The sequence below is a fragment of the Urocitellus parryii genome, chromosome 1 (assembly GCF_045843805.1).
Source record: "Urocitellus parryii isolate mUroPar1 chromosome 1, mUroPar1.hap1, whole genome shotgun sequence".
Classification (NCBI taxonomy): Eukaryota; Metazoa; Chordata; class Mammalia; order Rodentia; family Sciuridae; genus Urocitellus; species Urocitellus parryii.
The window spans coordinates 93894264-93921645 of record NC_135531.1 but is presented as its reverse complement, the minus strand read 5'-3'; the positions used below and the strand labels follow the sequence as shown (position 1 = coordinate 93921645).

General features: G+C 49.9%; 3 protein-coding genes and 1 pseudogene across 3 annotated transcripts in view; all 4 read left to right on the top strand.

The window, feature by feature from the left end:
- The window catches only part of Slc23a1 (solute carrier family 23 member 1), a 30546-nt gene extending 5439 nt beyond the window's left edge, over positions 1 to 25107 (top strand). Inside the window, exons 2-15 of the mRNA XM_026401282.2 lie at positions 11300 to 11361; positions 11987 to 12121; positions 12527 to 12684; positions 13727 to 13815; positions 13970 to 14037; positions 14195 to 14376; positions 14512 to 14632; positions 14889 to 15045; positions 15473 to 15620; positions 16122 to 16227; positions 16460 to 16589; positions 16693 to 16836; positions 17695 to 17790; positions 24591 to 25107. Of these exons, the coding sequence (XP_026257067.1) occupies positions 11326 to 11361; positions 11987 to 12121; positions 12527 to 12684; positions 13727 to 13815; positions 13970 to 14037; positions 14195 to 14376; positions 14512 to 14632; positions 14889 to 15045; positions 15473 to 15620; positions 16122 to 16227; positions 16460 to 16589; positions 16693 to 16836; positions 17695 to 17790; positions 24591 to 24838 (1818 nt within the window). The 5' untranslated portion in view covers positions 11300 to 11325 and the 3' untranslated portion in view covers positions 24839 to 25107. The remainder of the gene's footprint in view (positions 1 to 11299; positions 11362 to 11986; positions 12122 to 12526; positions 12685 to 13726; positions 13816 to 13969; positions 14038 to 14194; positions 14377 to 14511; positions 14633 to 14888; positions 15046 to 15472; positions 15621 to 16121; positions 16228 to 16459; positions 16590 to 16692; positions 16837 to 17694; positions 17791 to 24590) is intronic.
- Positions 83 to 5082, top strand: Prob1 (proline rich basic protein 1). The gene has a single exon (XM_026401281.2). The coding sequence runs from the start codon at positions 314 to 316 to the stop codon at positions 3344 to 3346; it is 3033 nt and encodes a 1010-aa protein (XP_026257066.2). The 5' UTR covers positions 83 to 313; the 3' UTR covers positions 3347 to 5082.
- Positions 5170 to 7675, top strand: Mzb1 (marginal zone B and B1 cell specific protein). Its single transcript, XM_026401286.2, has 4 exons — positions 5170 to 5908; positions 6731 to 6855; positions 7179 to 7289; positions 7394 to 7675. The coding sequence occupies exons 1-4, from the start codon at positions 5708 to 5710 to the stop codon at positions 7548 to 7550; spliced, it is 594 nt and encodes a 197-aa protein (XP_026257071.1). The 5' UTR covers positions 5170 to 5707; the 3' UTR covers positions 7551 to 7675.
- LOC113191487 (small nuclear ribonucleoprotein G pseudogene) lies at positions 22426 to 22692 on the top strand (annotated as a pseudogene).
- Positions 25108 to 27382: the final 2275 nt, after the last annotated feature.

Here is a 27382-nt window from a genome sequence, read left to right as displayed (position 1 = left end):
GCTTGGCCCAGGTTCCCTCACTTGTATTAGGTGAAGTTTGATCTAGCTGCCTGCGCCAAAGGTGGGCCTGCCTTCCTCTCACCTGTCAGTCCAAACCTTGGAGTCCTACCCCGGAGTCTTGGAGAAAGGGGGAGGTTTGCCTTGGGGGCTTGAGGCTCACTTCTCTCCTGCTGCCAATGCCGCTGACTTGCGAGTGGACGCGGCCGCTTTAAGGCGCTTTGACCCCATCGCATCCTCCGGCGGGGCGGGGACAGTACTGGCGCCACCAGCAGAGGCACTGCGAGAGAGGTAGTGCGCGGTGTCCCGGCCCACCATGCTGACCGCACTCGTCCAGCAAGAGCTGCCTGGGCTCCCGAGGTGGATGCCCGCGGCCCCCGCGCGTCGCCAGGATTCCTCAGGTTCATCTGGCTCCTACCACACAGCTCCGGATTCTCCAGAGCCCCCGGACTTTGGGCCGGACGCAGAAGGCCAGGAGAATTGGCCCTGCGTGGTACCTAGGCGGGGGGTGGACGCGCAGCCTCTCCTGTCTGTCAGCTCCCAGAATAGCAGCCAGCAGATCTGGTGCGGCTCGGGTTTCCCCCGAGGTCCGGGCTTAGGCCCGCCACCACCCCAGCCCCAGCTGCGCATGCTGCCGTCGGGGGAGATGGAAGTCATCTTCAGTGCCAGGCCTCTGTTCAGCAGCTCAGATGCCGAGGACTGCGAGGTGCAAGAGCTCATGGCGCCGGCTTTAAGCAAACCGTCGCTGCCGGAGCCAGCGCCACCCACCCCTATGCAACTGCAGCCCCAGTCCCCCGACGGTGGCTCCCGCTGGGCCACCTATCTGGAGCTGCGGCCCGGTGGGCCAAGTCCTGTGGCCTCAGCACAGTTCGAGTGTGTGGAGGTGGCGCTGGAGGAGGAGCCCACCGCTCCAGGCAGGCCCAGGACGGTGCCGAAGCGTCAGATCGAGCTTCGTCCCCGGCCCGCAAGTCCCTCGAGAACGGCTGGCGCGCCGCGCCCCCCACTGTTCCTGCGCACCGGCTCCCTAGACGAGTCAATGGGACGCCTGCAGGCCGCTGCAGGCCTAGTGCAGACAGCATTGGCCAGAAAAATGGGCCCCACTGCCCCAGAGCCAAGCAGCACCACCTTTCGGCCCACTGAGCGGCCAGAACCTGAGACTCGGGAAACGTCCGGCAGCACCCACGTGGTCCTGGAAGAGGCTAAGTCTCGGCTACTCCGAGATCAAGATAATCTGGTCCGGGCGAGAGCCCCGCGGCCTTGGCCCAGCCTACGCGAGCGCGCGATTCGGCGCGACAAGCCCATGCCCGGCACCGAGCCTTTGGGTCCTGTTAGTTCCAGTATCTTCCTGCAATCGGAGGAAAAGATCCAGGAGGCACGAAACCAGGAACCCAAGACTCGGTTCCCACGAGAGACCCCGAATCGAACTTTTCTTAGGGCACACAGTCCACCTTTTAAGTCTAGGGACCCCTCGGAGATTCCGAGTAGGTCTGTGAGGCCAAGGAGCCCTTCTCCATTGTGGCAGGCTCCAAATGGGGCCGAGCGGGGTCCCCACTGCCTGTTCCCACGGGATCAGACTGGACGGAGGGTGAGTAGCCCGTCTTTCCCTGAAGCATCCTCTGCTTGGGAAAATCAGAATCCCTCTGTGGAGGAAACTTCCAGCAGGAGGACCCCTTCCCCTCCAACTCTTTCCCACTGGAATCAGGGTGCTCCTGGAGTAAGGAGCTCACCCCCCGAAGTTCCTTCCCTGTGGGACGCTCCGCAACCAGCAGTAGGAGAGGCTGTAGGGCCGGGTACAAGCCGGTCTCCGTTGGCCTTGTTCCCTTGGGAGGCGGAAGATCGTGCTGTTGGAACGCGGAGCCCATCGCCCCAAGGGACAGGGGGTCCCATGGTCCAGGGCTCATCGACAGCGTTTACTCGGGAAGCTATGAATGGTTTAGCTGAGGAGTTGGCACCGCCTACACCAGCCGCACCCGGGACTCCAGAACTAACGGAGGTGCAGAGCACCCCCACGCGAGAGAGTCCGAATCTCGTCCTCACAAGCACCGAGCCATCGCCAAAGACAGAGGCCCCCGAGCCGCACCTGAGCAGTCACGTCGTGAGGACCCTGGACGCTGATGTGCGCCCAGAAGCTTTGTACTCTGAAGTGGCCTCTGGACGCTCACGCGTGGCGGTTCCGCGGCCACGAGATGTGCGCAAGATAGTTAAGACCACGTACGCTCCAAGCTTCCCATCTGGAAGCCCAAGCTCAGGGCTACCTGGGCCTCCTTCGGATTCTAGCGGGGAGGAGGGCGATGCTTCAAAGACGCCAGAGCATCAGGTGCTGGGGTCCCCCGCACCAGCTCACTACACTTCCGTTTTTCTCAAGGATTTTCTGCCGGTCGTGCAGCACCCCTACGAGTCCCCGGAGCCATCCCTCGACGCAGTCCCACGGGACGCCTCGCAGCCCAACGGCGTCTTGCGACGGAGGGCAGAGAACAGCACAGCCAAACCCTTCGCGCGCACTGAAATCCGCTTGCCTGGTGCTCTGGCCTTGGGCGGGCGGCCAGAGAGGATCTCGAGAGTCCTAGTCCACAGTCCGGGCGGAGAGAATCCGGACGCCAAAACACCGCGCCTGGTTCCCGACGGCGAGGGTCGGACCAGCCCCCTAGGCGGCGCTCGCAGCTCACCCCAGCGGTCCTCTTTAGGACCCTCAGTGACCCGACTATCCTGCCCCGGCTCCCCTCAGGCATGCCCTAACTCGAGCCCTGGGATTGCACCCAAACTAGAGGCCCCTGCTGCGACCCCCGAATCCGCAGCTTCCCCCGCTCTGCGGGAGTCCCAGGCGTTGGCCAGCATGACAGCTCGGCCCCAGCCCCGCGCTGCTTCTGCACCTCCCACGGACCGGTCCCCTCAAGGCCTCTCCCAGGCAATGCGCAGGCCTCTGGGAGCCACGCACCCGGGGAAGGTCCTAGTGGACCCAGAGACCGGCCGCTACTACTTTGTGGAGGCGCCGCGGCAGCCGAGGCTGCGGCTGCTCTTCGACCCCGAGAGCGGGCAGTATGTGGAGGTTCTGCTACCGCACTCATCCCCCAGGCAGCCCAGCCACATCTACACCCCGCTATCCCTGGGGCCTGGCCTCTACCCGGCTGCCTATGGGTCTATTCCTGGCCTCTCACTCCCGCCATCCTCGGGCCTGCCAGCCCTCAGCAGCTCCCAGCTGCCCTGGGCCTCTGAGGCAGGACCCCTGGACGGAATGTACTACCTCCCCATGAGCGGGACTCCCAGTCCCGCTCCATCTCTGCTCCTCTGTGCCCCACCTGCCCGCTCGGATCCCACCCAGCCTAGCAAGGGCTCTGTGTTCCCGTTGTGAGGCCTTAGGGCCTGATCCACATGGAGTTGAGGCCCCCTAAATGGTCTAGAGTTTCTGGCTTCCAATTCCCTGACCTTTCCTTCCATCACCTTTTTTGGTCTGTTCCAGCCAGTCTTCAGGCCAGAAGTCATTTTCAAAGAAGGTATGTGAGACCCCAGGTTGATGGAGCTGGAGTTCAGGAGGTAGCTGGCTTCTTCCTACCCCAACAAAAATGTATATCCCTTTCCCACCGCATTCCCAGGGTGTGGCGTGTTTGTGTATGTGTTTATGTTGGCAAGGAATGGGAGGAAACCAGCCTGAGGGGGTGTTCTCCAAAGGGCAGTGGGAATGAGATGTGCAGGAACAGGGTGGTCTCCAGAGGTGGTGAGCTGTCTGTCCTCTCCTGAAAATGGGCCTAGTTGATGTGGAGCAGGCCAGTGGGCACTGTTGAGATAAAGAGGAAGGACTCTGGTCATCAAGTCTGTTTTTTGGAAAAGTAGCTGAACTTTGGTCTGGGAGGCTGTGGGGGAAAGTGGCTAGCGCAGCCCCAGGCCAAGTTGGAACTAAGAAAGGGAGCTGTGCAGACAGCAGGTGGAGGTGGAGTGAGCAAGCAATATAGGGGGGGGGAGTGGGGAGTCAGCCTGGAATTGGGGGTGAAAAGGCTGGAGTGAGGTAGGTCCAGGTGGCTGTGGCCCTCATTGGGGAGCCTAGCTTTTCCTTCCTTCCCTCAACTCCAGTCTCTGGTTCTCAGAGCCCTGGGAGCTGAGCTGGCTCATCTTAGAAGTGCAGGCATCAGCCGTTTCCACTCAGGTAAGAACAGGTAAAATAAATCACCAAGGATTTACCAAGCTGGATGCAAAAGTTCAAGACCAGCCTCAGCAAATTAGTGAGACACTGTCTCAAAATAAATAAATTTGGGGGCTGGGGATATAGCTCAGTTGGTAGAGTGCTTGCCTCACATGCATGAGGCCTTGGGTTCAATCCCCAGCACCACAAAAATAAATAAATAAATAAAAATTTTAAAAAGGGCTGGGGATGTAGGTTAGTGCTAAAGGTTAAGTGCCCCTAGGTTCCATCCCCAACACAGAAAAAATAAAAATAAAAAACTTACAAGAGGAGGAAGTTGGGCCGTTGGCTTCCAGGGGAGGCTTTGACCCCTCTGAGTGGCTGGAAGGTGGGTTTGGGCTGGCAGTAGGAGGGGTGGGCCTGTGTGAGGTAGACTGGAGAGGACAAAATTCTCAGTTTTTATCACACATGTGATAACAGTGCCCAGAGAGGAGCTGGATGGTCATAGCACAGGAAAGGACAGGACCCAGAACCTGTGCTCCAACTGTCCTGAGATTCTAGGAGCTTCTGAGAGATTCTAAGAGCCTCTGAGGAGGCTGAAGGAGCTGGAGGGGGGCATGTGTGTGTGCCTGGGGGTCTGTGTGTGGTTCCGAGCCTAAAATGACTGGGGTGTGAAGTGATGTGTTTGGGAAAAACAGTTCCCGTTAGAAACAGTGTCAGAGATGGGAATCAATGCCTTCCTTGTTACAGACCTTGGGGCCCATGTTCCTTGTGTTCCCGTCCCTTGCCCTGGACTGGAAGCTGAGTAGGTGAACTTTGAGTCAAAATAACCTGGACAACTCTTGGCCAGGCCAGGGACACAGGTCCTGATGGTATGGAAAACCTTGGGTCCCAGGCCACCTCTGGGCACCTTGCCTCATCCTGTTGTGCAATAAATAGCTGACCATGAGCCATGGTGGCTGAAATGATGATTGGTGTAAGGTGCCTAATTTCCTGCTTGGGCCTCTTAAGACCTCCCACAATGTCCTTTCATGCCTAGGTCTGCCCTAGGTTGAGGGGAACTCAGGGTTATGGAAGGACATATGCCTTTACACACTCTGACCTCCCTGCCTGGATGAACTTGCCTCCCAGGAAGGGAGACCTAAGTTGGCAACCACCCTTATGGCCACATTCATCTCAGTGGCTGAGGGGCCAGTGGACTTTGGGAGTCAATCAGGCTTGGATTCCAATCTCAACATGGCCTCTCTAGCTGGAGGATTTGTCACTTCTCTGTAAGCTTTCATGTCTTCAGGGGTAGAATAAAGATGACAGTAATCAACTGCTTCCTCATGCAAGTGCCTGCCACTTGACCATATCCCAGCATGAGGTTGCAGCCAACCCCTATGTGTCCTTGCACAGGCGCAGCCCCGCTATTTGCCTCATTTTTCCCTGACTATGAAATGGAGCTGAGTTGCCAGGGTCCTGCTGGAGGAAGAGAACACGTGGCATCTCTAGGGCCCTGGGGGAGGGGTGAGGTGTCAGTTCCCCATTGGTCTGGCACAGAGGCAGTTCCCACTGCACCCATGAGCACGTACATCTGCACCCCAACCACAGTGCATGCTCAGTGAACTCACTCAGGAGGCCATGAGACTGTCACTGCCACTACTGCTGCTGTTAGGAACCTGGGCTGCCCCCAGGGGCCTTGGAGAAAAGGCCTGGCTCTCAGCCACTGCCCCACAGCTTGATGAGGAGGAGAAGTACTCAGCCCACATGCCTGCTCACCTGCGATGTGATGCTTGCAGGGCCGTGTCCTATCAGGTGAGTCCTTCCCCTCCAGCAGTTCCCCCTGTCCCTACCCAGACCCCTCTATCTACCTCAGATTCCACCACTGGCCTTTAATCCTCAACCTCCACCACCAGGCATCAAGCCCAGACCCAGCCTTACAAAAGATTGCAACCCCCACCTCACCTGAACCTCAGTTTACTCATCTGCCTGCCCAACAGAAAGCAGACTATCTGGGACGCCCCCACAGTATCCTGAGATACTGTTTAGCGAGGGAATTACTCTTTTTCTTAGACTCCCTTTCAGACCCACCCTCAGGTCTGACTCCTTCCCCAAATCCACAGGGTGCCTTGTATATGTATATGTATATGTGGGGTACATATGTTGCGTGGATACATGTACAAATATGTGTGTCTCAGTGCACACTTGCCTGGTTGAGCATACCAACATGCCTCTGTGTGTGTGTGTGCACACGCCGCATTCGCATGCTTATACACATGGCTTAGGAGTACGTGTGTGTGTGTGTGTGTGTGTGTGTGTGTGTGTGTGTTTCTTTCTGCTTTCCTTGTTCTTGTGGTTTAAAATGGCATGTGCTTCTGGGCAGATGTGCCCAAGTGGCAGGCACAGTGCCTGGGCCTAAACTTCCATCTCAGTATTCCCATCCCCATCTCAGGGGAGTGGATGCTGCCTCCATTGGCCCAGTCCCAGCTTTGGGGACCTAAGTTCCGAAGCCTGCTTCACAGGTGCTTCCTGCTTGAACCACTCCCTTGCCACATCATCCCCAGAGACTTGGGTTCCCCTCCTCCCCACCACTGACCTATAGCCAACCCCCTGGCTCCTAGCCCCTCCATGTTCTAGATGTGGCAACATCTGGCAAAGGCAGAGGCCAAGCTTCATCATCCAGACTCCTGGGGGACACAGGGGCTGAGTGAGTCCATATACACAGACATCCTGGACCGATGCTGCTCCCAGAACTGGCAGGAGTGAGTTGTCAATTCGGCCCCAGCCTCCCTCCTTCAGGAATAGGGCTGGTGGGTGCAGATCCCCCTTTCCACTCCCACCACACCCATACTCCTTGGGGGCTCTGGCCTGGCTTGAGGGAGGGGGCTGGCTACCATGAACTCTGGGCTCTAGAGCTGGGAGCAAGCTCGAGACAAAATGGCCAACAGAAAGTCTCTGTGCAACCTTGAGCCAGGGTCTTTCCCTCTCAGCTCAAATGCCCAAGTGCCCAGCCTGTTGTGGAAACAGGTCTCTCTCCCTGGTTTGACACCCACCAATGGTTATCCTTCCCCTTCCTGCTGACCAGCTATGGTGTCCAAGAAGTGAACCAGGTGAAACATCTCACTGGCCCAGGTCTTAGCAAGGGGACAGAGCCAACCATCAGTGTGATGATCACAGGAGGCCCCTGGCCCGTCAGGTGATGATGGGGTGGGGGATGGGGTGGGGCCATGGGAGCCTTGGTCTGCCCACGACTTCCTTGTGGGCTGGGCCAAGTCCAAGTCTCCTACTGGGCTCCCGTAGGCTCTCTGAAACATGCTTTCACTACCTGGGAGAGTTTGGAGAAGACCAGATCTACAAAGCCCACCAACAAGGCCAAGGAGCTCTGGAGGCACTGCTGTGTGGGGGCTCCCAGGGGGCCTGTTTGGACAAGGAGACAGCCACAAGGAAAGAGCTCTAGTCCATCACTACTCCTATCCCTTAAAGAGAAGCTGGGACCGCCTCTGGACCTTTCCTGTTGCTTTCTGCAGGCTGCCAGAGGGCAGGGAGGTGCTGCTGCTCTTTCCTCCTACACTCTGGGGCACTAGGGCCTGGGAGGGATATAGTCTTTCTCTGAACTCAAATAAAACCCAGTGATCTTGACTCCTGCCTGCAAAAGGTGTGTTGGGGGCTGGGAAGACAGACATTGGTATTTCTACCGGTGTTCCTTTTAGAAAAGGCCAAATAGACATCACTACAACTCCCTAGAGGTGTGAGAGCTGGCTTGGCTGGAAATATGAGTAAGCTATGAAAGGCATATGGAACACGGACAGCCCCGATCCTCAGCTTCAACAGGAGAGAAAGAAAATCAAGGAAACCACAGGCGGCCACCTTGTGGCCGCATCTATGCATCTCCGCCATGCAATCTGTGCTGCTCCCAGAACATGTCTCCTGTCAGGCTTGGTGGCACACCTACGTAATCCCAGTGTCTCTGGAGGCTGAGGCAAGAGGATCTCAAAATTGAGGTCAGCCTCAGCAATTTTAGTAAGGCCCTAAGCAACTTAGTAAGACCCTGTCTCAAAAAATAAAAAAGGTTGGGAATGTGTCTCAGAGATTAAGCACCCCTGGGTTCAATTCCTGGTACCAAACAAACAAAAACAAAGACAACAGAATATGTCTCCTTGCTCTCTGCCTAGTGGCCCTTACTCTCTGCACTCTTCCATGGGCTGCAGCTGGGGTGATTGGGCCACATTGCACACCTGGGCCAGGGCAGGATTCCTAGAACTAGCTGAGTCAGCATCTTGGCTCTCATACAGCTCTCTCTAGAAATTCTGGCCAAGGGCCTTACCCTTCGGAAAGGAGCCCTGGGCCCCACCTGGGTATGGGAACCTGGGATCAGGTAGCAGTGGGACAGTGGTCCACTTTAAGCTTTGAATGTAGCCCTTGATGCTCTGCCACTGCAACTGATTCTGAAAAGGATGTTTCTTTCTCTTCCTCTCTCCCTGCTCCTCCCTAATCCCTCTCTCTCCCCCATCTCAGGGGAAACAGGATTACCTTTCTTGTCCATCCTAGGCAGAGTTATCTGTCCAAGTACACACCCACTATAGGAACAAGTAATTCACTGGAAGATCTCAGAAATTACTATCTCCCAAATTAACAAGTGAATTACAACTCTGATAACCCCTTATGGGCAGAATCACAATCTCTGGGACAGGAGTCCTCTGTGTTTCTCCTTTGCTAGCAAAGCAATAAAACTTCTTTTTCCTTTTTCTTAAAGCCATGTCCTTGTTATTGGATTGGCATCAGGGACAAGGACCGAGCTTTTAGTAACAGCACTACAACTTACAGTTTCCCTCATGTTTCTGACCCACTGATGTCCTGGAAGATGGGCAGAACACACTCTAATCCCCATTGACAGATGCAGAAACTGAGATTTAGACAACAGAGGTTCAGGCCAAGTCCCAGGCCTAGTAGTGGTGGGGCTGTAAGGAGATTCAGATTTGGGGGGTAGGGTAAGCTCCACTCTAGAGGAATGGGGTGTCCCAGACACGCCCCGACCACTCCAGTTGCCCTGTGAGCCTCTCTGGAGCCCCAACTCCACACATCCCATCACCTCCTGGCCCTTACCCCAGAAGAGATGGAACCCCCAGGCACCGGTTCCAGAGCCCAAGGAACTGGTGGAGCCAACAAAAATATAAAATGTGAATGTGGGTGGTTGCCTCTGAAAGGTCTATGACCCTGTGTTTTGGTAGGGACTGTGAGTCTGAGTGGTGTAGGGCCATCTGGGCTACTATGTCTCAGGACATAGACAAAAGTCCCGCCAGTCAGGTGCCCTGAGGTGTGGTATCAGTTAAATTGAGTGTCCAAGGAGCTGTGCCTGCAGGGGGTGGAGGTGGAAAGGCCAGTCCTAAGGAGTTGCAGAGGTTCCAAACTAGTCAGACGACTTTAGGAACCTGGGAGCAGGAGCCAAGAGGAAGAGAAGCAGCAAGGTGGACAAAGGAATAAACTGAAGGAAAGACAAACAACCAGACTCAGGGCTACAAGATGAAGCTTTTGCCCAGATGGAGAGCGGTGCTGCCTCTGGGCCCCTGGGGTCACAACTGGCCATGGACACAGCAACCCCCAAGTAGGTGCAACCTGGGGTGGCTAGGGATGGAGCAGACCAGAGGGAAGTATATGGGGAACCCAGGCCCACTCCCTATCAGCTTGGGCTCTAAGCTGGCACACCCTGCTTCCTCTCTGGCAGTCCCTAGACTTTTGGCTGGGTTGGGGTAGAAGCTCAGAAGGGAAATAGGTTGGGCACAGGACTGGCTTATGGGGTTGTGTGACATGGGCACATGGGGCCCAGTCCTTACAAAGACCCCATGCTCAGTTTAATTATCTGTTGTTGCTATATTAAGATTCCTAATACTGGGAGTTGGGCGCAATGGCCCATACCACTATTTCCTGAGATTTGGGAGGCTGAGCCAGGAGGATCACAAGTTTGAGGTTAGGTTAGGAAGGCCTTCAGCTTTAAGGAGACCCTGTCTCAAAATAAAAAATAAAGAGGAACCAGACACGGTGGCATATGCTGAGGCAGGAGGATTGTAAGTTCAAAGCCAGCTTCAGCAACTTAGTGAGGCCCTAAGCAAGTTAGCTAGACTCTGTTTCAAAATAAAATATAAGAGGCTTGGGCTGGAGTTGTGGCTCAGTGGTAGAGTACTCGCCTAGCACATTCGAGGCCCTGGGTTGGATCCTCAGCACCACATAAAAATAAATAGACTAAAGGTATTGTGTCCACCTACAATTAAAAAATAAATATTAAAAAAAAAGAGGCTGGAGTTGTGTTAGAGTTAGTGTTAGAGTGCTCACCTAACAGGTTCAAGGCACTGGGTTTGATCCTCAGCACCACATAAAAATAAATAATAATAATAATATATATATATATGGGCTGGTGATGTGGCTCAGTAATTAAGTGCCCCTGGGTTCAATCCCCTGTACTATAGCTAACTAAATAAATAAATAAATAGAATTGAGAGGACTGGGAATGTAGCTCAGTGGCAAAGCACCCCTAGGTTAAATCTCTAGTGCCAAAAAACACAGGCTGCACAGACCTGTCTGCTACTGCCTCAGGATCCCGAGTGATGAAGGGCTGTAGAGACTGGACAGCTTCAGTCAACCTGAATTTTAGGGCTTGCTTTCTGAAATCTAGCTACCTGTGTGGCCTTGGTCATATTACTCTCTTGTATCCTGAGCCGTGAAAGGGTTAATACACTGAGCCCCAGGGCATTCACGTGACAGTGCATATATATAAAGGTATGGCTTGGCATGTAGTCATTCCTCAGTAATGAGAATGATTATGACAACGATGATAAGGGTTAACTTGTTATTAATTAATGGCAGAGCGTGAAATCACAAGTGCCCATTTCCAATCCCTTTCCTCTCACCTCACCTGTGGTGAACTTCCAAGACTGTCCCCACCTCACCCCTCGACCCTGGCCCTCTCTGGGAAACAAGCACAGGTCTCGTGCCAGGCTCAGGTGTGGGCAGGGAGGGGAGGGCTCAGGAGGCAAACGTGGCAGAGACTTGGGTGGCCTTTACCACCTAGCCAGGGTTAATACCTTACCTCTGCCCAGATCCCCCTTTCGCAATCTGGAGCTAGGGACCTGGTTACAGATTTACTTCAAACAATGTCTGATGCGTGGAGTAAAGTCCTCCTTGGCCTTCATAAAGTCATCCTCTTTTTCTCAGGAGCTTCTCAAACCTGTGCCCCAAACATGAGGGCTCAGACGGATCCCGAGGGCCGGACACAGGTGCTGGGGGACTGGGGGAAGCTGGGCAGGGGCAGGGTGAGTGGGGGCTGGAGGACTTGTACAGGCCTCTTTGGGAGGGCAGGGACAGAAATTCTGATGAACTTGATAACAAGTGACAGTCCCAAGCTGAATGTGGCAATAGGGAGATGGGATGGGATGGAGGGGGAGGTGAAGGAGTCTTTAATTTTGTAACTGGATGGCTTGAACTTGAGGGCCAGTAGGGACCCAACCTCATTGTCAGCCACACCCTTAAGGACCTCCAGGAGCAGTGGTGGGACCAGAGTTGTTTCTCCACAGTTTCTTGCCCTCTGGGCTCCCTCCCTAGTTCTTCAGGGGTCTTCTGACTTGGACCATCCCCCTGCTAAAATGTCCTTATCCTGAGGGCTCTCGGGGCCAGCACAGTGTATCCTGCCCCTGCAGGGAGCACTGTGACGAGGGGGCCAAGTGCATGTTGGCCAGGTGATAGTGGGATGAAAGGACTGTGGGGGAGGGTGGGGAGAGCCCAGGCCAGGGCCTCGCTCTACATTGCTGACAGGCCACTCAGGTTACCTGATTGATTCTGGGACAGCCTGAATCTTGCCCACCCCATTATTCCACCTTGAGCTGCTTCTCTTTACTGCCCCAGCATGAGTCTCCGGGCTCAACAGGAAATTCCACCAGGGATCCACAGATGCCCCTGCCCACGGAGCCCAAATTTGACATGTTGTACAAGATTGAGGATGTGCCACCTTGGTACCTGTGTATCCTGCTTGGCTTCCAGGTAAGTTGTCCCCTCCCTGCCCTAGAGCCTCTCTGGCACTCCCCAAGTATCCCAGCCCCTCCCTGGCCAGCAAGGTTACCTTGGGTAAGAGGAAAAGAAAGCTAAGGTCAGCATGGTGACTGTCACCAAGCAGAAACACAGAAGACACAGAGAAGGCCTGGGAAAAGATTTTTGTGTCTACCAGGTTGAGAGTTGGTGGCAGGGAGGAGGGCCCAGACACAGGAACAACTTGGGGGAAGATTTAGTGACTCCCAGAGTAGGAATGCCTTGTGGGGAGTGTAATGGGGGTGCACTGCCAGGGCACCGGGGTTCAGGCCCTGTGAGAAAGGCATGAGGACCTAGGGTGGTCCTTTCCCCGTGAGCTCTGTAGGCCCTGCCTCATGATTCTTCTCTTGCCACTCACAGCATTACCTGACATGCTTTAGCGGCACCATCGCTGTTCCCTTCCTCCTGGCCGAGGCACTGTGTGTGGGCCAAGACCAGAACATGATCAGCCAGCTCATCGGCACCATCTTCGTATGTGTGGGTATCACCACTCTCATCCAGACCACACTGGGCATCCGGTAAGCTGCCTCGGCCCCCAACACACACACACACACACACACACACACACACACACATACATACACACACACACTGTGACACACAGGACCAATTGGTCTCCCTCAGAGGGCTTTTATGGACCAAAAAAACCTAACCACTTCAGGCCCTACCTGCCACTCCTACCCCTGGGCCAGCCGCAGAGCCAGGCATCAGGGCTTCTACTCTGAATTTAGGGAACTTGCTCTGGGGCTCCTCAAGAACAGAGTCTGTAGGCTTAAGGAATGTGCCCTACCTGGGTTCACCTCCTCTTAGGCTCTACTTTGAATGCTCAGGACCACACACCTCTGTGTCCCAAGGGAATGAGCCAGCTTCGAGCTGCTGTGTGGGCTGGGAGCCTCTGTCCCAATGCATAGTCCTAGGCCAGGATGGCAAAAAGATGGCTGGGAGGGGGCTGGGGATGTGGCTCAAGCGGTAGCGCGCTCGCCTGGCATGCGTGCGGCCCGGGTTCGATCCTCAGCACCACATACCAACAAAGATGTTGTGTCCCCCGAGAACTAAAAAATAAATAAATATTAGAAAAATAAAAAGATGGCTGGGAGGTGGCTGGGGGAAGGTGGTAAGTACAACTCTGATGCCAGAACTAAGATGTCCACTTCCGTCAGGCTGGCCCTTACAGTGAGGTGTAGGTTTGGAGCTGGGGGAACCTGTTGTCTTTTTTCTTTGTTAGAGACTGTTAGTGGCCCACATTGAATCCCAGTTACTGGTGGTAGGGAGCTGAGGCAGGAGGATGATAAATTCAGGTCAATCTCATCAACTTCATGAGACCCCCATCTCAAAATAAAAATTAAAAGGGACTGTGATGTTACTCAGTGGAAAAGCACCCCCAGGGTTGAATCTCCAGCAACATCCCCCTCCAAGAAAAGAAAAAAAAATGTTAAAGTCCTGCATGGGGTCTCAATGACTTCCCTCTGCCCTCCCCTTTCCTTGTCCCTCTGTGTCCCTGGGCCTCTCTTGTCTCTCCTCCTACCCCACCTCACCCTTCTGCTCTGTTCTCTCCTCCAGGCTGCCACTGTTCCAGGCCAGTGCCTTTGCGTTTTTGGTTCCAGCCAAAGCCATCCTGGCCCTGGAGAAATGGAAATGTCCCCCAGAAGGTGGGCACATGTTTTGGATCTGGGTTGAAAGAGAGGGGAGGCCCAGGGATCTGGAAGTCTGAGCAAATGTCCTGAGTCCAGACACCAAGATGTGTTCATGGCAACATCTTCTTCCCCTGTCCATCTTTTGTCCGTGTCATGTCTCTGACCACAGAGGAGATCTACGGTAACTGGAGTCAGCCCTTGAACACCTCTCATATCTGGCACCCACGGATGCGAGAGGTGGGTAGAGGATGCCAGGACCTGGGGAGGGGGCTAGATGGCAGTGAGGGCCACTGCTATGTGGGGGATTTGAAGAGGTAATCTTGGAACTTTTGTCCTGCTGGTAGCCATGTCATGACCTTTACATAATGACATATAGCTCATTTTGCCCTTCTAGGTCCAGGGTGCAATCATGGTGGCCAGTGTGGTGGAGGTGGTGATTGGGCTGATGGGGCTGCCTGGGGCCCTGCTCAGCTACATTGGGCCTCTCACAGTCACCCCTACTGTCTCACTCATTGGCCTGTCTGTCTTCCAAGCTGCTGGTGATCGAGCAGGCTCCCATTGGGGCATCTCAGCTTGGTGAGCAGGTGCCGGGCCTGATCCTGTCCAAACCCAGCCCTCACCCTCCCACCCCTTTATGTCCTACTGCCTTAGTCCTGTCTCCTGGCCCCAGTGGAGCCTACCAACTTCCTCCTCCTTTGCCTCTGCCCCTAGCTCCATTCTCCTGATCATCCTCTTCTCCCAGTACCTACGCAATGTCACCTTCCTGCTGCCCGTCTACCGCTGCGGCAAGGGCCTCACTCTCTTCCGAATCCAGATCTTCAAGATGTTTCCCGTAAGGAGGGGCTGGGACTAGAACAGGGGCTTGACCTGTGCCAGGGTCAAGGTGGGAGCAAAGCAGGAACAGTGTAGGCACTAGAGCCACAGCAGAGATGAGGTGCTACCCAGAGGCTGTAGCAGGTTTGGGGCTGAAGTCAGCAGGGGCTGGGCCTGGTGCTGGGCTGGACTGGGCTGGCGCTAAAGTAGAAGCAGGTCAGCTTGGAGGAAAGTCTCCAGTTCCTGCAGTGAACCTCTTAACTTTCCTGTTTCAGATCGTGCTGGCCATCATGACCGTGTGGCTGCTCTGCTACGTGCTGACCCTGACAGATGTGCTGCCTAAAGACCCAACAGCCTATGGCTACCAGGCACGAACTGATGCCCGTGGAGACATCATGAGTATTTCACCCTGGATCCGCATTCCATACCCCTGTAAGCAACCCCACTTGTGCGCCCTTTGCTTCCAACTCAGACACTTGTGAGCCCCCTGGTGATACTGATGGCACAAGCCACACGTTTATAGTGGACCAAGTAACGGTGTTTTTTTTTTTTTTTTTTTTTTTTTTTTGTGTGTGTGTGTGTGCACGTGTATGTGCTGGGGGTTGAACCCAGGGCCTTGTGCATGCGATGCAAGTACTCTGTCAACTGAACTATATCCCCAGCCCAGTAATGGTATTTGACTCAAAGCTTCACTACAACTCCATGCATCTGGATGACCCAAATAAGCTCCGACATCTGTAGGCTCCTGTTCTTGCTTAAGACAACCCAGTGCTCCCTCTCCCTCTCAAGTACTGCCCTGTCCTGCCAACCCACCACAGGCTCCTCAGTGTATTCATCCTCCTGTCTTCCCGCAACCCAGGTCAGTGGGGCCTGCCTACAGTGACTGTGGCTGCTGTGTTGGGAATGTTCAGTGCCACACTGGCAGGCATCATCGAGTCCATTGGTGATTACTATGCTTGTGCCCGCCTGGCTGGTGCACCACCCCCTCCAGTACATGCTATCAATAGGTATGCTTATTGGTCTTCCTCAATGTCTGATGCTTCAAGGAGCCACTCAGGGTAGGGATGGGGTTGAGTCCCAGAGGTGCAGACTTGGGCAAGTCACTAATACCTCCAGACCTCATAGTCCTTGCTTATGAAATGGGAAAGAGCTCATCACCCAGTGATTGAGGAGATAAGGGAGTAACCACAGTCACTGACAACCTTGCGGTATGTTCAGCCCTCCATGTGCATGCTCTTATGTAATCTGTAACCATTCTGTGAGTCAGGGACTCACCAAGTCCATAGTACGGATGAGGAAACTGAAGCCCAGAATTATCGAAGGGAATAAGTGCCAGGGCACTGGAACTAGCTCCTGTTCCAGGGTTTCTAGTCTCCAGACTCTCTCTGGCCTGGAGTGGGGAGTACTATGGACAGATCCACAGCTCACAGCCCGGGGGTGGGGCGGGTGTGATAAGAGGACACTGTTGAAGATGCTGGACCAAGTCTCCGATCGACCTTTCCTTACAGGGGTATCTTCACCGAAGGCATCTGCTGCATTATCGCGGGGCTACTGGGCACAGGCAACGGGTCCACCTCGTCCAGTCCCAACATTGGCGTCCTAGGGATTACCAAGGTGCGGTACCACCCAGAACAGCCCAAAGCAGGCTTCTGGGTTCCTGGTGCCGGAAGCCCTGCCCCAAACCCGTCCCCACTTTGGCCTAGCCCCTCCCTATCCTTGAAAAGCCTCGCCCCCACGCCAAGACCCAGCCCATTTATGCCTAGTTCTTATAACAGGCCCCGCCCCCTGGACTAACCCCACCCCAGCCTCGCCCCCACGTCTAGCCTCGCCTCTGGATTCCTGGCAGGTGGGCAGCCGTCGCGTGGTGCAGTACGGTGCCGGTATCATGCTGGTCCTGGGTGCCATCGGCAAGTTCACAGCTCTCTTTGCCTCGCTCCCCGACCCTATCCTGGGGGGCATGTTCTGCACCCTTTTCGGTGAGTGCCCCACGCGAGCCCCGGGGGCGCGGCGCGGGTGGCTAAGTGGTGGCACCCACTGAGGCGCGTGAGGCGCCTTTAGCTTTTTTACTGTGACCCTCAGGTATGATCACGGCTGTGGGGCTCTCCAACCTGCAGTTCGTGGACATGAACTCCTCCCGCAACCTCTTTGTGCTTGGATTTTCCATGTTCTTCGGGCTCACACTGCCCAACTATCTGGATTCCAACCCTGGCGCTATCGACACAGGTGCCTACAGGCTGTCTACTGACTCCAGAGGTGTGGGAAGGGGGTGGGCGCAAGACTCGGAGCACATGGGCTGGGAGTGTAGCTCAGTGTTAGAGTGCTTGCTTATCATGCACAAGGTTCTGGATTTGTTTCCCCAGCACAAGACAAAAAACAAAAACCTGTGAGCACAGCCCCCTCCCTCAAGGGCTCCACACAGGTAGAACCGCAAATCAAGCCTTTCCAACTCTGGATGCTAATCAGCAGCTGAGAGACTATTAGCAGCTGTCCCTGACAAAAACACTTTCTGTAGATAGGTATTGAGCTTTACATGTGCTCATTTAATTTTCAGAACGGCTCAAGACAGATACCACTATCATCTCTATCTCTGCTTTACAGATGACAAACATGAGGCTCAGAGAGCTTTGGTTCCAAGTCAACAAATAGCAGCTGGCAGAACTGGGATTTTTTTTTTTTTTTACATGTTGATGGGCCTTTATTTTATTCATGTATTTATATGTGGTGCTGAGAATCAAACCCAGTGCCTCACACATGCTAATTTTTTAAAATATTTTTATTTTTTTATTTTTATGTGGTGCTGAGGATTGAATCCAGTGCGAGGCAAGTGCTCTACCACTGAGCCACAACCCCAGCCCTCACACATGCTAATTTTTTTAAAAAATTATTTATTTATTTATTCAGAACTGGGATTTAAACCCAAAGATGGGAGAGATGGGTAAAGATAGGCTTGAAAGTCAGGACTTTGTGCCATTTCAATGTCACAACTGCTCAAAGAAGTCAGTAGGGTGCAGAAGTAGGACACCCCGGGTTCTGCTCTCCAGAGGGGCCATGACACCCTTTGGTCCTTGGCCTATTCCACAGGCGTTCCTGAAATTGACCAGATTCTGACTGTGCTGCTGACCACCGAGATGTTTGTGGGCGGGTGCCTTGCTTTCATTCTGGACAACACAGTGCCAGGTATGGGTCAGCCCTGGGAGGGCAGTGCAGAATGCTAGACTCATACTTACTTCAACAAATGCTCCTGAGCCAAGATGTGGCCAGGTCTGATGTCACACAAGCCCTGGAGGGAGTAGCAGGAACAGATGGTCTGGTGGACTGCCTGCTGGCTGAGAGGAGAGGAGGAGGCACAGACAAGGCTCATTGGCCTTGAAGAAGCCAAGGCCAGTTGTTATTTTTGGATCTTGCAAGTCTTTTCCTCATTATTTCTTTTTTTTTTGGTGTGGGGGGGGTATACCCAGGATTGAATTTAGGGGCACTCGACCACTAAGCCACATCTCCAGCTCTATTTTGTATTTTATTTAGAGACAGCATCTCACTGAGTTGCTTAACACCTTGCCTTTGCTGAGGCTGGTTTTGAATTCATGATCCTCCTGTCTCAGCCTCCCGAGCCATTGGGATTATAGGAATGTACCACCATACCCAGCTCCTCACTATTTCTCTTTTTTTTTTTTTTTAAAGAGAGAGTGAGAGAGGGGAGATTGAGAGAGAGAGAGAATTTTTAATATTTTTTAGTTCTCGGCGGACACAACATCTTTGTTGGTATGTGATGCTGAGGATCGAACCCGGGCTGCACGCATGCCAGACGAGTGCGCTACCGTCTGAGCCACATTCCCAGCCCTCCTAACTATTTCTTGATAGCCCCTGGGCTGAGGCATGTCTTTGCTTTCATACAGTTGAACTGGTGTAAATGCAGCATCCATTTTTAGCAGCCTTCCCCGTGGGCTAATAGAGGAGCCCCCAACATGTCCCTTTGATCCCAGAGCTTTTGGCAGGGATTATGGAAACTTCATGGCATCCCTGTACACATGTACCCAGTAAATGTATTAAAAAAACTGAATGTCATCAGGTGCTGTAATAAGCACAGTTACAATTTAATGAACATCTACTATGTGTCAGGCATGTAATTAAATGTTTCATGTCATCCTTTAAAGATGTAACTGTGCCAGGCGTGGTGGAACACACCTATAATACCAGTGGCTCTGCAGGCTGAGGTAGGAAGTTCAAGACTAGCTTCAGCAATTTAGTGAGGTTCTAAGCACTTCATTGAGACCCTGTTTCAAAAGAAAAAAATAAAAAGGGCTGGGATGTGGCTCAGTGGGTTCAATCCCAGTACCAAAAAAAAAAAAAAAAGACACAGGTCCTGCCTGTCTCATCTCTCTGGAGACGCATTGGTAGCACATAGCAATCAGAGACTGTGCTTAGTTCGTGGGTCACAGGGAGGGTGGGGGAAGGACCAAGGCTCCTCAGTGAATTTTGGGTAGAATCAGAGGGAGCTTTTGGTAGTAGCTGTCTGTCCCTTAGATAGATGGGCATGTACCTGACCATGACACTTCCCTTCCCATTCAGCAGACACTGGAGCAGCCCAGCCTGTGGTTCTGAGAGAGTGAAATGGCAGCTTCCATGCCTAGGGAATCTAGGGAGATGGAGGGCCATTGGGTGGGCGGCTATACACATAGAGGCTTTTTTTTTCTTCTTTTTTATATGATCTGGGTGGCTAAAGTTATCCAGATGTCTAACAATAGCTTCGGAACTGCCTCACACTCCAATCTTTCAACCAGCTGAACTTCAGTAACCATCCTTGCCAGGGATCATAGGCAATATGCCACATAATCTTCAATAGTCCTTCAATGTGCATTGATGAGGAATATGAAACTTAGGGTGGTGAAGTCACTTGCCTGCAGTCACAACCTGCATTCAAACCCAGGTCTGCATGGCTCAGAACCCAATCCTTAATCATGGAAAAGCACAGCTTTCTCCAGTCCTTAATTTGCAGATGAGCCATCATGCATTCTCTCTCTCTCTCTCTCTCTCTCTCTCTCTCTCTCTCTCTCTCTTTTTTTTTTTTTTGTGGTGCTGGGGATTAAACCCAGGGCTTTATGCATTTGAGGCAAACATTGTACCAACTGAGCTATGTCCCCAGCCCCATTTGCTTTCTCTTTATCTATCCACAATCCAACCTTAAAAGATATTGTAGTTTAGCAAATGCTGGTGGAGCTTAGCAGCTTGGCCTGAATCAGACAAAGGAGGATGTGCAGAACAATATTGAGTCACATTTTTTTTAATGTCCTAAAGATTCTTTTATTGAATTAATTAGAAAAAGAAATTAAGGAGTGCAAAATGAAAACAACCCTAGTTTATAATGGAGATTTTCATAAAAATGTGACTTTGGGCCGGGGCTGGGGCTCAGTGGTAGCGCACTTGCCTGGCATGTGCGAGGCACTGGGTTCGATTCTCAGCACCACATATAAATAAATAAAAATAAAGATCTATCAACAATTAAAACAATTTTTTTAAATGTGACTTTGATGACCTCTTGAGTTGGTCAGAGGAAGAAACTTAACACAGGCTCTTCTATGTCAACTCCAAATTTATACTTTCTCAGTCTTTATTATTATTGGTGCATTATACATAGTATGGTATTGTGACATGTTCATACATGCACATAATTTGGTCAATTTAATTCCCCAGTATTTCCCTTTTTCCTCTGCTCTTCCCACTTCCCAGTCCCCCCCTCCCTGCCACTTCAATTTTCATGAGATTACCCCACTTTTTTTTCCCTCTTTTTCTCTCTAGTTCTACCTAAGAGAAAACATTCAACCCTTGACTTCCTAAGTTTGGCTTATTTCACTTAATATAATACTCCCAAATTCTATCCATTTTCCTAAAATAACAAAAGACAATTTTGTTCTTACGGCTGAATATAATTGTGTATGTATGTGTGTGTGTATGTATATATATGTGTGTGTTTATGTATGTATGTGTGTGTGTGCATATATTTTTTATTCATTCATTTATTTTATCCATTCATCTATTGACACCTAGGCTGGCTCCATAAGTTGGCTATTGTGAAATGCATTGCTATAAGCATGGGTTGCTGGTGGCTTCATTCCTAGTCTTTTTTTTTATTTTGTTTTGTTTTACCCTTGAAGTACTAGGGATTGAACTCAGGATTTCATGTATGCTAGGCAAGTGCTTTACCAAGCAGTCACATCCCTATTCTTTTGAGGAAGCTCCAAATTAATTTCCATAGTGATTATATTGGTTTACAATCCCATCAACAGTGTTTAAGTGTTCCTTTTATCCCACATCTTTGCCAGCATTTATTTGTATTCTTTTTTAAAAATATTTTTTAAATTTATTTTTTAGTTTTAGGTGGACACAATATCTTTATTTTTATGTGGTGCTGAGGATTGAACTCAGTGCCCCATGCATGCTAGGCGAGCACTCTACCACTGAGCCACAACCCCAGCCCCTTATTTGTATTCTTTTTTTTTTTTTTTAAGAGAGAGTGAGAGAGGAGAGAGAGAGAGAGAGAGAATTTTTTTAATATTTATTTTTCAGTTCTCGGCAGACACAACATCTTTGTTGGTATGTGGTGCTGAGGATTGAACCCGGGTCGCACGCATACCAGGCAAGCGCGCTACCGCTTGAGCCACATCCCCAGCCCCCCTTATTTGTATTCTTAAAGATTGCCATTATAACTGGAATGAGATCTCAATTTAGTTTTTCTTTTTTTGGTACCAGGGTGCTTAACCACTGAGCCACATCCCCAGTTCTTTTTATTTTATATTTTGAGACAAGATCTCAATAGATTGCTTTCAGCCTAGCTAAGTTGCTAACCCTGGCTCCGAACCTGCAATCCTCCTATCTCAACCTCCTGAGTTGCTGATTACAGTCATGCACCACCACACCTGACTCAATGTAGTTTTTCTTCTTTTTTTTTAATATTTATTTTTTTAGTTGTAGATGGACACAATACCTTTATTTTATTTTTTATATAGTGCTGAGGATCAAACCCAGGGCCTTGCATGAGCTAGGCAAGTGCTCTACTGCTGAGCTACAACCCCAGAGCTTCAATGTGCATTTCCCTAATTGTTAGATGGTGAATTTCTTTCCTTTATTTGTTGGCCATTTGTATTTCTTCTTTCAAGAATCTGTTTAGTTCATTTACTCACTTGCTGATTGGAATTTTTTGGTGGTAAGTGTTTTGCGTTCTTCATATGTTCTGGATATTAATTGTGTCAGAGGAATAACTGGGGAAGGTTGGTTTTCTCCCTTTCTATAGGCTTGCTCTTCATGTTTGTTTACTTTGCTATGCAGAAGCTTTGTGTGTGTGTGTGTGTGTGTGTGTGTGTGTATGGTACCAGGGATTGAACATTGGAGTGCTTAACCACTGAGCGGCATATCCCCAGACTTTTTATATATTTTATTTAGAGACAGAGTCTTGCTGATTTGCTGCTTAGGGCCTTGCTAAATTGCTGAGGCTGGCTTTGAACTCACGATCCTCCTGCCTCAGCCTCCTTAGGTGCTAGGATTACAGATGTGTGCCACTGAGCACAGCCAGTAGTTTAATTTGACGCCATCCCATTAATTAATTCTTGGCATTATTTCTTAAGCTTTAGGGGACTTGCTGAGGAAGTCTTGCCTGTGTTTGTTGGGGGAGGGGCACAAAAGATCTCAGGTTTTACTGGGTACGATGGCACACACCTGTAATCCCAATGGATGGGGAAGTTGGGGCAGGATAGCAAGTTCAAAAGCCAGCCTCAGGCCAATTCCGTTTCAAAGCATCTCTGAGCCTGCAGAGTAGACAATATGAGCAAGGCTCATCCTCCCGAGCTGAAAAAATTTACGGACAAGAAGTTATCATTGAAATTAAATGGTGGCAGATATGTCCAAGGAATATTGCGAGGATTTGATCCCTTCATGAATCTTGTAATAGATGAATGTGTGGGGATGGCAACTAGTGGACAACAGAACAATATTGGAATGGTGGTAATTCGAGGAAACAGTATCATCATGTTAGAAGCCTTAACAGCTGTTCAGAGAAATCCATGTCCTCCCTCCAGAAGCCCTGTTTAATTATGACTTGAAAATTGGGTCATGTACATTTTCATATTAAACTTTTTGTTAAATAAACTTCAATAGCAAAAAAAAAAAAAAAAAAAAAAAAGCCAGCCTCAGCAATTTAGCGAGGCACTTAGCAACTCAGTGAGACCCTGTCTCAAAATAAAATATATAAAAGGGCTTGGGATGGGGCTGGGGTTGTGGCTCAGTGGTAGGGTGCTTGCCCAAGATGTGTAAGGCACTGGGTTAGATTCTCAGCACTGCAAATAAATAAATGAATAAAATAAAGGTCCATCAACATCTAAAAAATGTTTTGTTTTTTTTTTAAAAAAAGGTCTGGAATGTGGCTCAGTGGTTAAGCGACCCTGAGTTCAATCCTCAGTACCAAAAAATAAATAAAGATCTCCAGTTTTCATAAAAGGGCTGGGGGGCTGACCAAAACTGAAATACTGTAAAACTTGTCAAAGGAGTGAGGTCAGCCTAGGCTCAAACAATCCATCTGTATCACAAACCAAATGCGTTCCCAAGTCAGCAGAGGGCACTGAAGGAATGCTGGGGTGTTGAGTCTATATTGGAGGGTTTACCCTATTTTCTTTTAGCAGTTGCAAAGGTCACAGTTTGTTTTGAGGAGCTCCTAACACAAGATGGGAGGTAAAACTGGATTAATTAAGCAATAATCAGTGAGGCTGGGCTAGAATCATTTGCAAGGACTTCTAGATAAGGGAAAAGAGGTTGAAGCAGAAGAGAAGGCAGAGCAGTAAAGCAGTGGAGGAGGCTGACCAGTTTGTCAGAGGGAGGGAGCTTCAGGCCCAGCCAGCTGTTAAGTGTCCTGCCAGGGGAGAAACATTGGGACCATTATCCTGTGCGTGCCTATGCTTCTTCTCTGGTCATCTGTGCTCTTTGTGCTTGTGCAGCCAGGCCCAGTTCCAAAAGATCCTTCTCCTGGAAGTCTTTCCTGAACCCCAGCACTCCTTCAGAGCCCTTTCTGCCAATTTTGGGACACATCTGGTTTGTGACTTTATGGGTTGTTCTCAGCCTGGAGTGACCTCACTCTGTTGGCTAGATTTATAGTATTTCAGTTTTTTTTTTTTTGAAATGTTAATATTTATTTTTTAGTTCTCGGTGGACACAACATCTTTGTTGGTATGTGGTGCTGAGGATCGAACCCGGGCCGCACGCATGCCAGGCAAGCGCGCTACCGCTGAGCCACATCTCCAGCCCAGTATTTCAGTTTTTGTCAGCCGCCAGCTCTTTTATGAAAACTTGAGATATCATGTGCCCCTCCCCCACAGGACACTTCCTTAGTTGCAAATGCATCCCTAACCCCATCATAGATTTTGCTTAGTTTGACCTTCTGAAGTTTGTATGTAAAAGCAAGATTTTCCAAAAATGTGTAATCCTAAATTAATACTGATTATAGTATTTCAAAATATACTTCTCTACCCAACATCTGGTGAGGACCCAGCACACACCATCCCCATACTAACAGATGTAAGTTCACAATTATTTAACCTGTTTCTCCATCTTAAAAGTCTGTGTAACACTTCCTACATTTTGAAGAAATGAGATAATGAAATTACAGCACTAAGCAAAGAGTCTGGCACACTGTAGTTACATATTACTAACTAGCTTTAGAGATCTCAAGAGTTCTGGCAAAGCTTAGGAGCTCAGAAATCATGGATTTAGCAACGTTTTAGTATCGGAAGATCTGAAGGCTGAGGGTGTAGCTCAGTGGTAGAGTGCTTCCCTAGCATGTGCAAGGGCCTGGGTTCAATTCCAGCACCACGGGAACGGGGGGCATACAGACACATTCACATATTTGATCCACAAGGCTGACTTACTACTAGGTTATGGAAAGGGGAGGTAGTAGAGGATTGCTGGCTGTGGTGAATGACCTTATTTTCCCCTTCTAGGGAGTCCAGAGGAACGAGGCCTGATACAGTGGAAAGCTGGGGCCCATGCCAACAGTGAGACATCTGCCAGCCTGAAGAGCTATGACTTTCCCATTGGGATGGGTATAGTAAAAAGGATTGCGCTTCTGAAATACATTCCTGTCTGCCCAGTCTTCAAAGGATTTTCTTCAAGGTCAAAAACTCAGTCTCGTGTTCCAGAAGACATTCCAGAAAATATAGAAACTGGGTCTGGGTGCACCAAGGTCTGAACATTACTTTGAAAAAAGGTAGGAAGTCTCTATGGTTTTTGTGGGAAGGTTGAACAAAACATTCTTATGTTTCAACAAAAGAAAACCCAAACTATTAAGTTCCCATTTTTATGACCTATTTGAGGATCTTCAAGGGAAAAGTGGACTAAAGTCAACATATGGGCTGGGCACAGTGGTTCATGCCTGTAATTCCAACAGCTCAGGAGGCTGAGGCAGGAAGATCGCGAGTTCAAAGCCAGCCTCAGCAAAAGCCAGGTGCTAAGCAACTCAAAAATTTTGTATTTTTAAAATACAAAATAGGGCTGGGGATGTGGCTCAGTGGTCGAATGCCCCGGAGTTCAATCCCCTGTATCCCCCCCCCCAAAAAAATAAAGTCAATATATGATTCTGGACCAAATTCCATGGCCATTTTGGGACTTCTCAACTTTTCCAAGTAATTGATATAAGTATGCTGAAATATTAATCTTCCCACATACTTAGCAGAATTCTAGGCCAACTATACAGTCCATGAGCCAACTGGGCAGCCTCATTCTTGAACTCCAGTGAGCTAAACAAATACCTGACGTTTAACATGGGAAAGGCTGAAGTATTGAGAGAGCAAACCGACAGGAAAAATCTTCTCATCTATTCTATCCTGTTTCAATACTGGTCATATAATTAAAACCATCTAAAAAGGATGATGTCAGCCTAAAACTATGCTAGTACAATCCCTGGTGAGGTTATCATTTGTCCCTAGGACTTGAAAATGTGGTAGCTGATACTCTGAAACTCTCTCTACCTGAAATGCAGATGTTAGGCTCTTATTTAATGGGCATGTTCCTTCATACTGACAAACTGAGCCTAGACATTTTTTTTTAAATATAAAAAAAAATAGCACATGATATACCACTGAGCTACATCCACAGCCTTAGATTAAATTATTTTAGTTGTAGATGGACACAATACCTTTATCTTTATTTATTTTTATGTGGTGCCGGGGATTGAACCCCAAGAGCCTCAAGCATGGTAGACAAGCACTCTACCAAAGTATATTTAATAATCACTCACCAACTATGGTGGCACACAACTGCAAACCCAGTGACTTGGGAGGCTGAAGCAGGACTGCAAGTTCAAGGCCAGCCTGTGTGTTTTGCAAGACCCAGTCTCAAAAAAAAAAAAGAAGGTAGCTGGGGATGTAACTCAGCGGCAGAGCACTTGCCTACCATAAGCAAGGAATTAGGTTCCATCCCAGTGCCAAAATATGAACAAAATAGTCACGTAATCCAGAGAGATATTGTTATCCCAGATTGAGTATCAGAATTGTTTCAGATTGGGGTTTTTCAGATTCTAGAATATTTGCATCAAATTTTTTGGTTAAGACAAGTGAGGTGACACATGCCTGTAACACCAGTGGCTAGGGAGGCTGAGACAGGAGGATCTTGAGTTCAAAGCCAGACTCAGCAACAGAGAGGCGCTAAGCAACTCAGTGAGACCCTGTCTCTAAATAAAATACAGAATAGGGCTGGAGATGTGGCTCAGTGGTTGAGTGCCTATGAATTCAATCCCCACTACAAAACACACACACACACATATATATTTATATATATGTATGTATTTTTTCTTGGTTAAGCACCCCTCATCTGTAAATCTGAAATCTAAAATGCTCTGAAATCCAGAATTGCTTAATCCCCAACACCAAAAACCCAAAATGAATTGAAACCCCAACTTTTTAGGTGTCATGTCAGCATTTTAGAGATGTGGAAACAAAGTTACAGAAAGGTTAAATGATTTGCACATGATCACAGGATTTGCATCCACAAAGTACAGCCAGAATCTTTTTTTGTTGTTGTTGTGAGGGGGAGGTTTGGAAGAACCAGCGATTGAGCCCAGGGACACTTTACCACAAGCTATATCCCCAATACTTTTTTACCTTTTAAAAAAAATATTTATTTTTTAGTTATAGTTGCACGCAATACCTTTATTTATTTCTATGTGGTGCTGAGGATCCATCCCAGGGTCTTGCACATACTAGGCGAGTGCTCTACCGCTGAGCCACAACCCCAGCCCCACTTTTTACTTTTTATTTACTTTTTATTTTAAAACAGGGTTTTGCTGAGTTGCTTAAGGTGTCAAACCCGTGATCCTTTTGCCTCAGCCTCTACAGTTGCTGGGATTTCTTACTGGTATGCACCACCATGAAGTAAACTTTTTTTTCCCCCCTAATCATTAGGTTACAGTGCCTTTCTAATTGGTGCAAATTATACTGCACTGTAATAATTAGGAAGTATATGGAAATGAACTTACCTGCCCTTGTCTAAGCTCAGAGACACAGGACTAGTAAGATTTATGTATTTGGCAGGTAGCCATGCCTCTTACACTGAGTTGTTAAAAAACAGAGAGGACAGTTGTATCATGGCACCAAAAAGAAGTCAAGAATAATTATTTGTTTCAGAGGTTCTTCAAAAAACACCTGTTAGTTTATTAAGGTAACTATTAAGCCAGGAGCAGTAGTACTCACTTGTAATTCTAGCAACTTAAGAAACTAAGGCAGAAGGATCACAAGTT

Bases quoted from the DNA above. Each gene is read 5' to 3' on its own strand.
- Prob1 (XM_026401281.2), top strand. From the start codon at position 314: ATGCTGACCGCACTCGTCCAGCAAGAGCTGCCTGGGCTCCCGAGGTGG.
- Mzb1 (XM_026401286.2), top strand. From the start codon at position 5,708: ATGCTCAGTGAACTCACTCAGGAGGCCATGAGACTGTCACTGCCACTA. The intron at 5,909-6,730 runs GTGAGTCCTTCC...TCCATGTTCTAG, and splicing joins GCAGGGCCGTGTCCTATCAG to ATGTGGCAACATCTGGCAAA. The intron at 6,856-7,178 runs GTGAGTTGTCAA...CCTGCTGACCAG, and splicing joins TGCTCCCAGAACTGGCAGGA to CTATGGTGTCCAAGAAGTGA.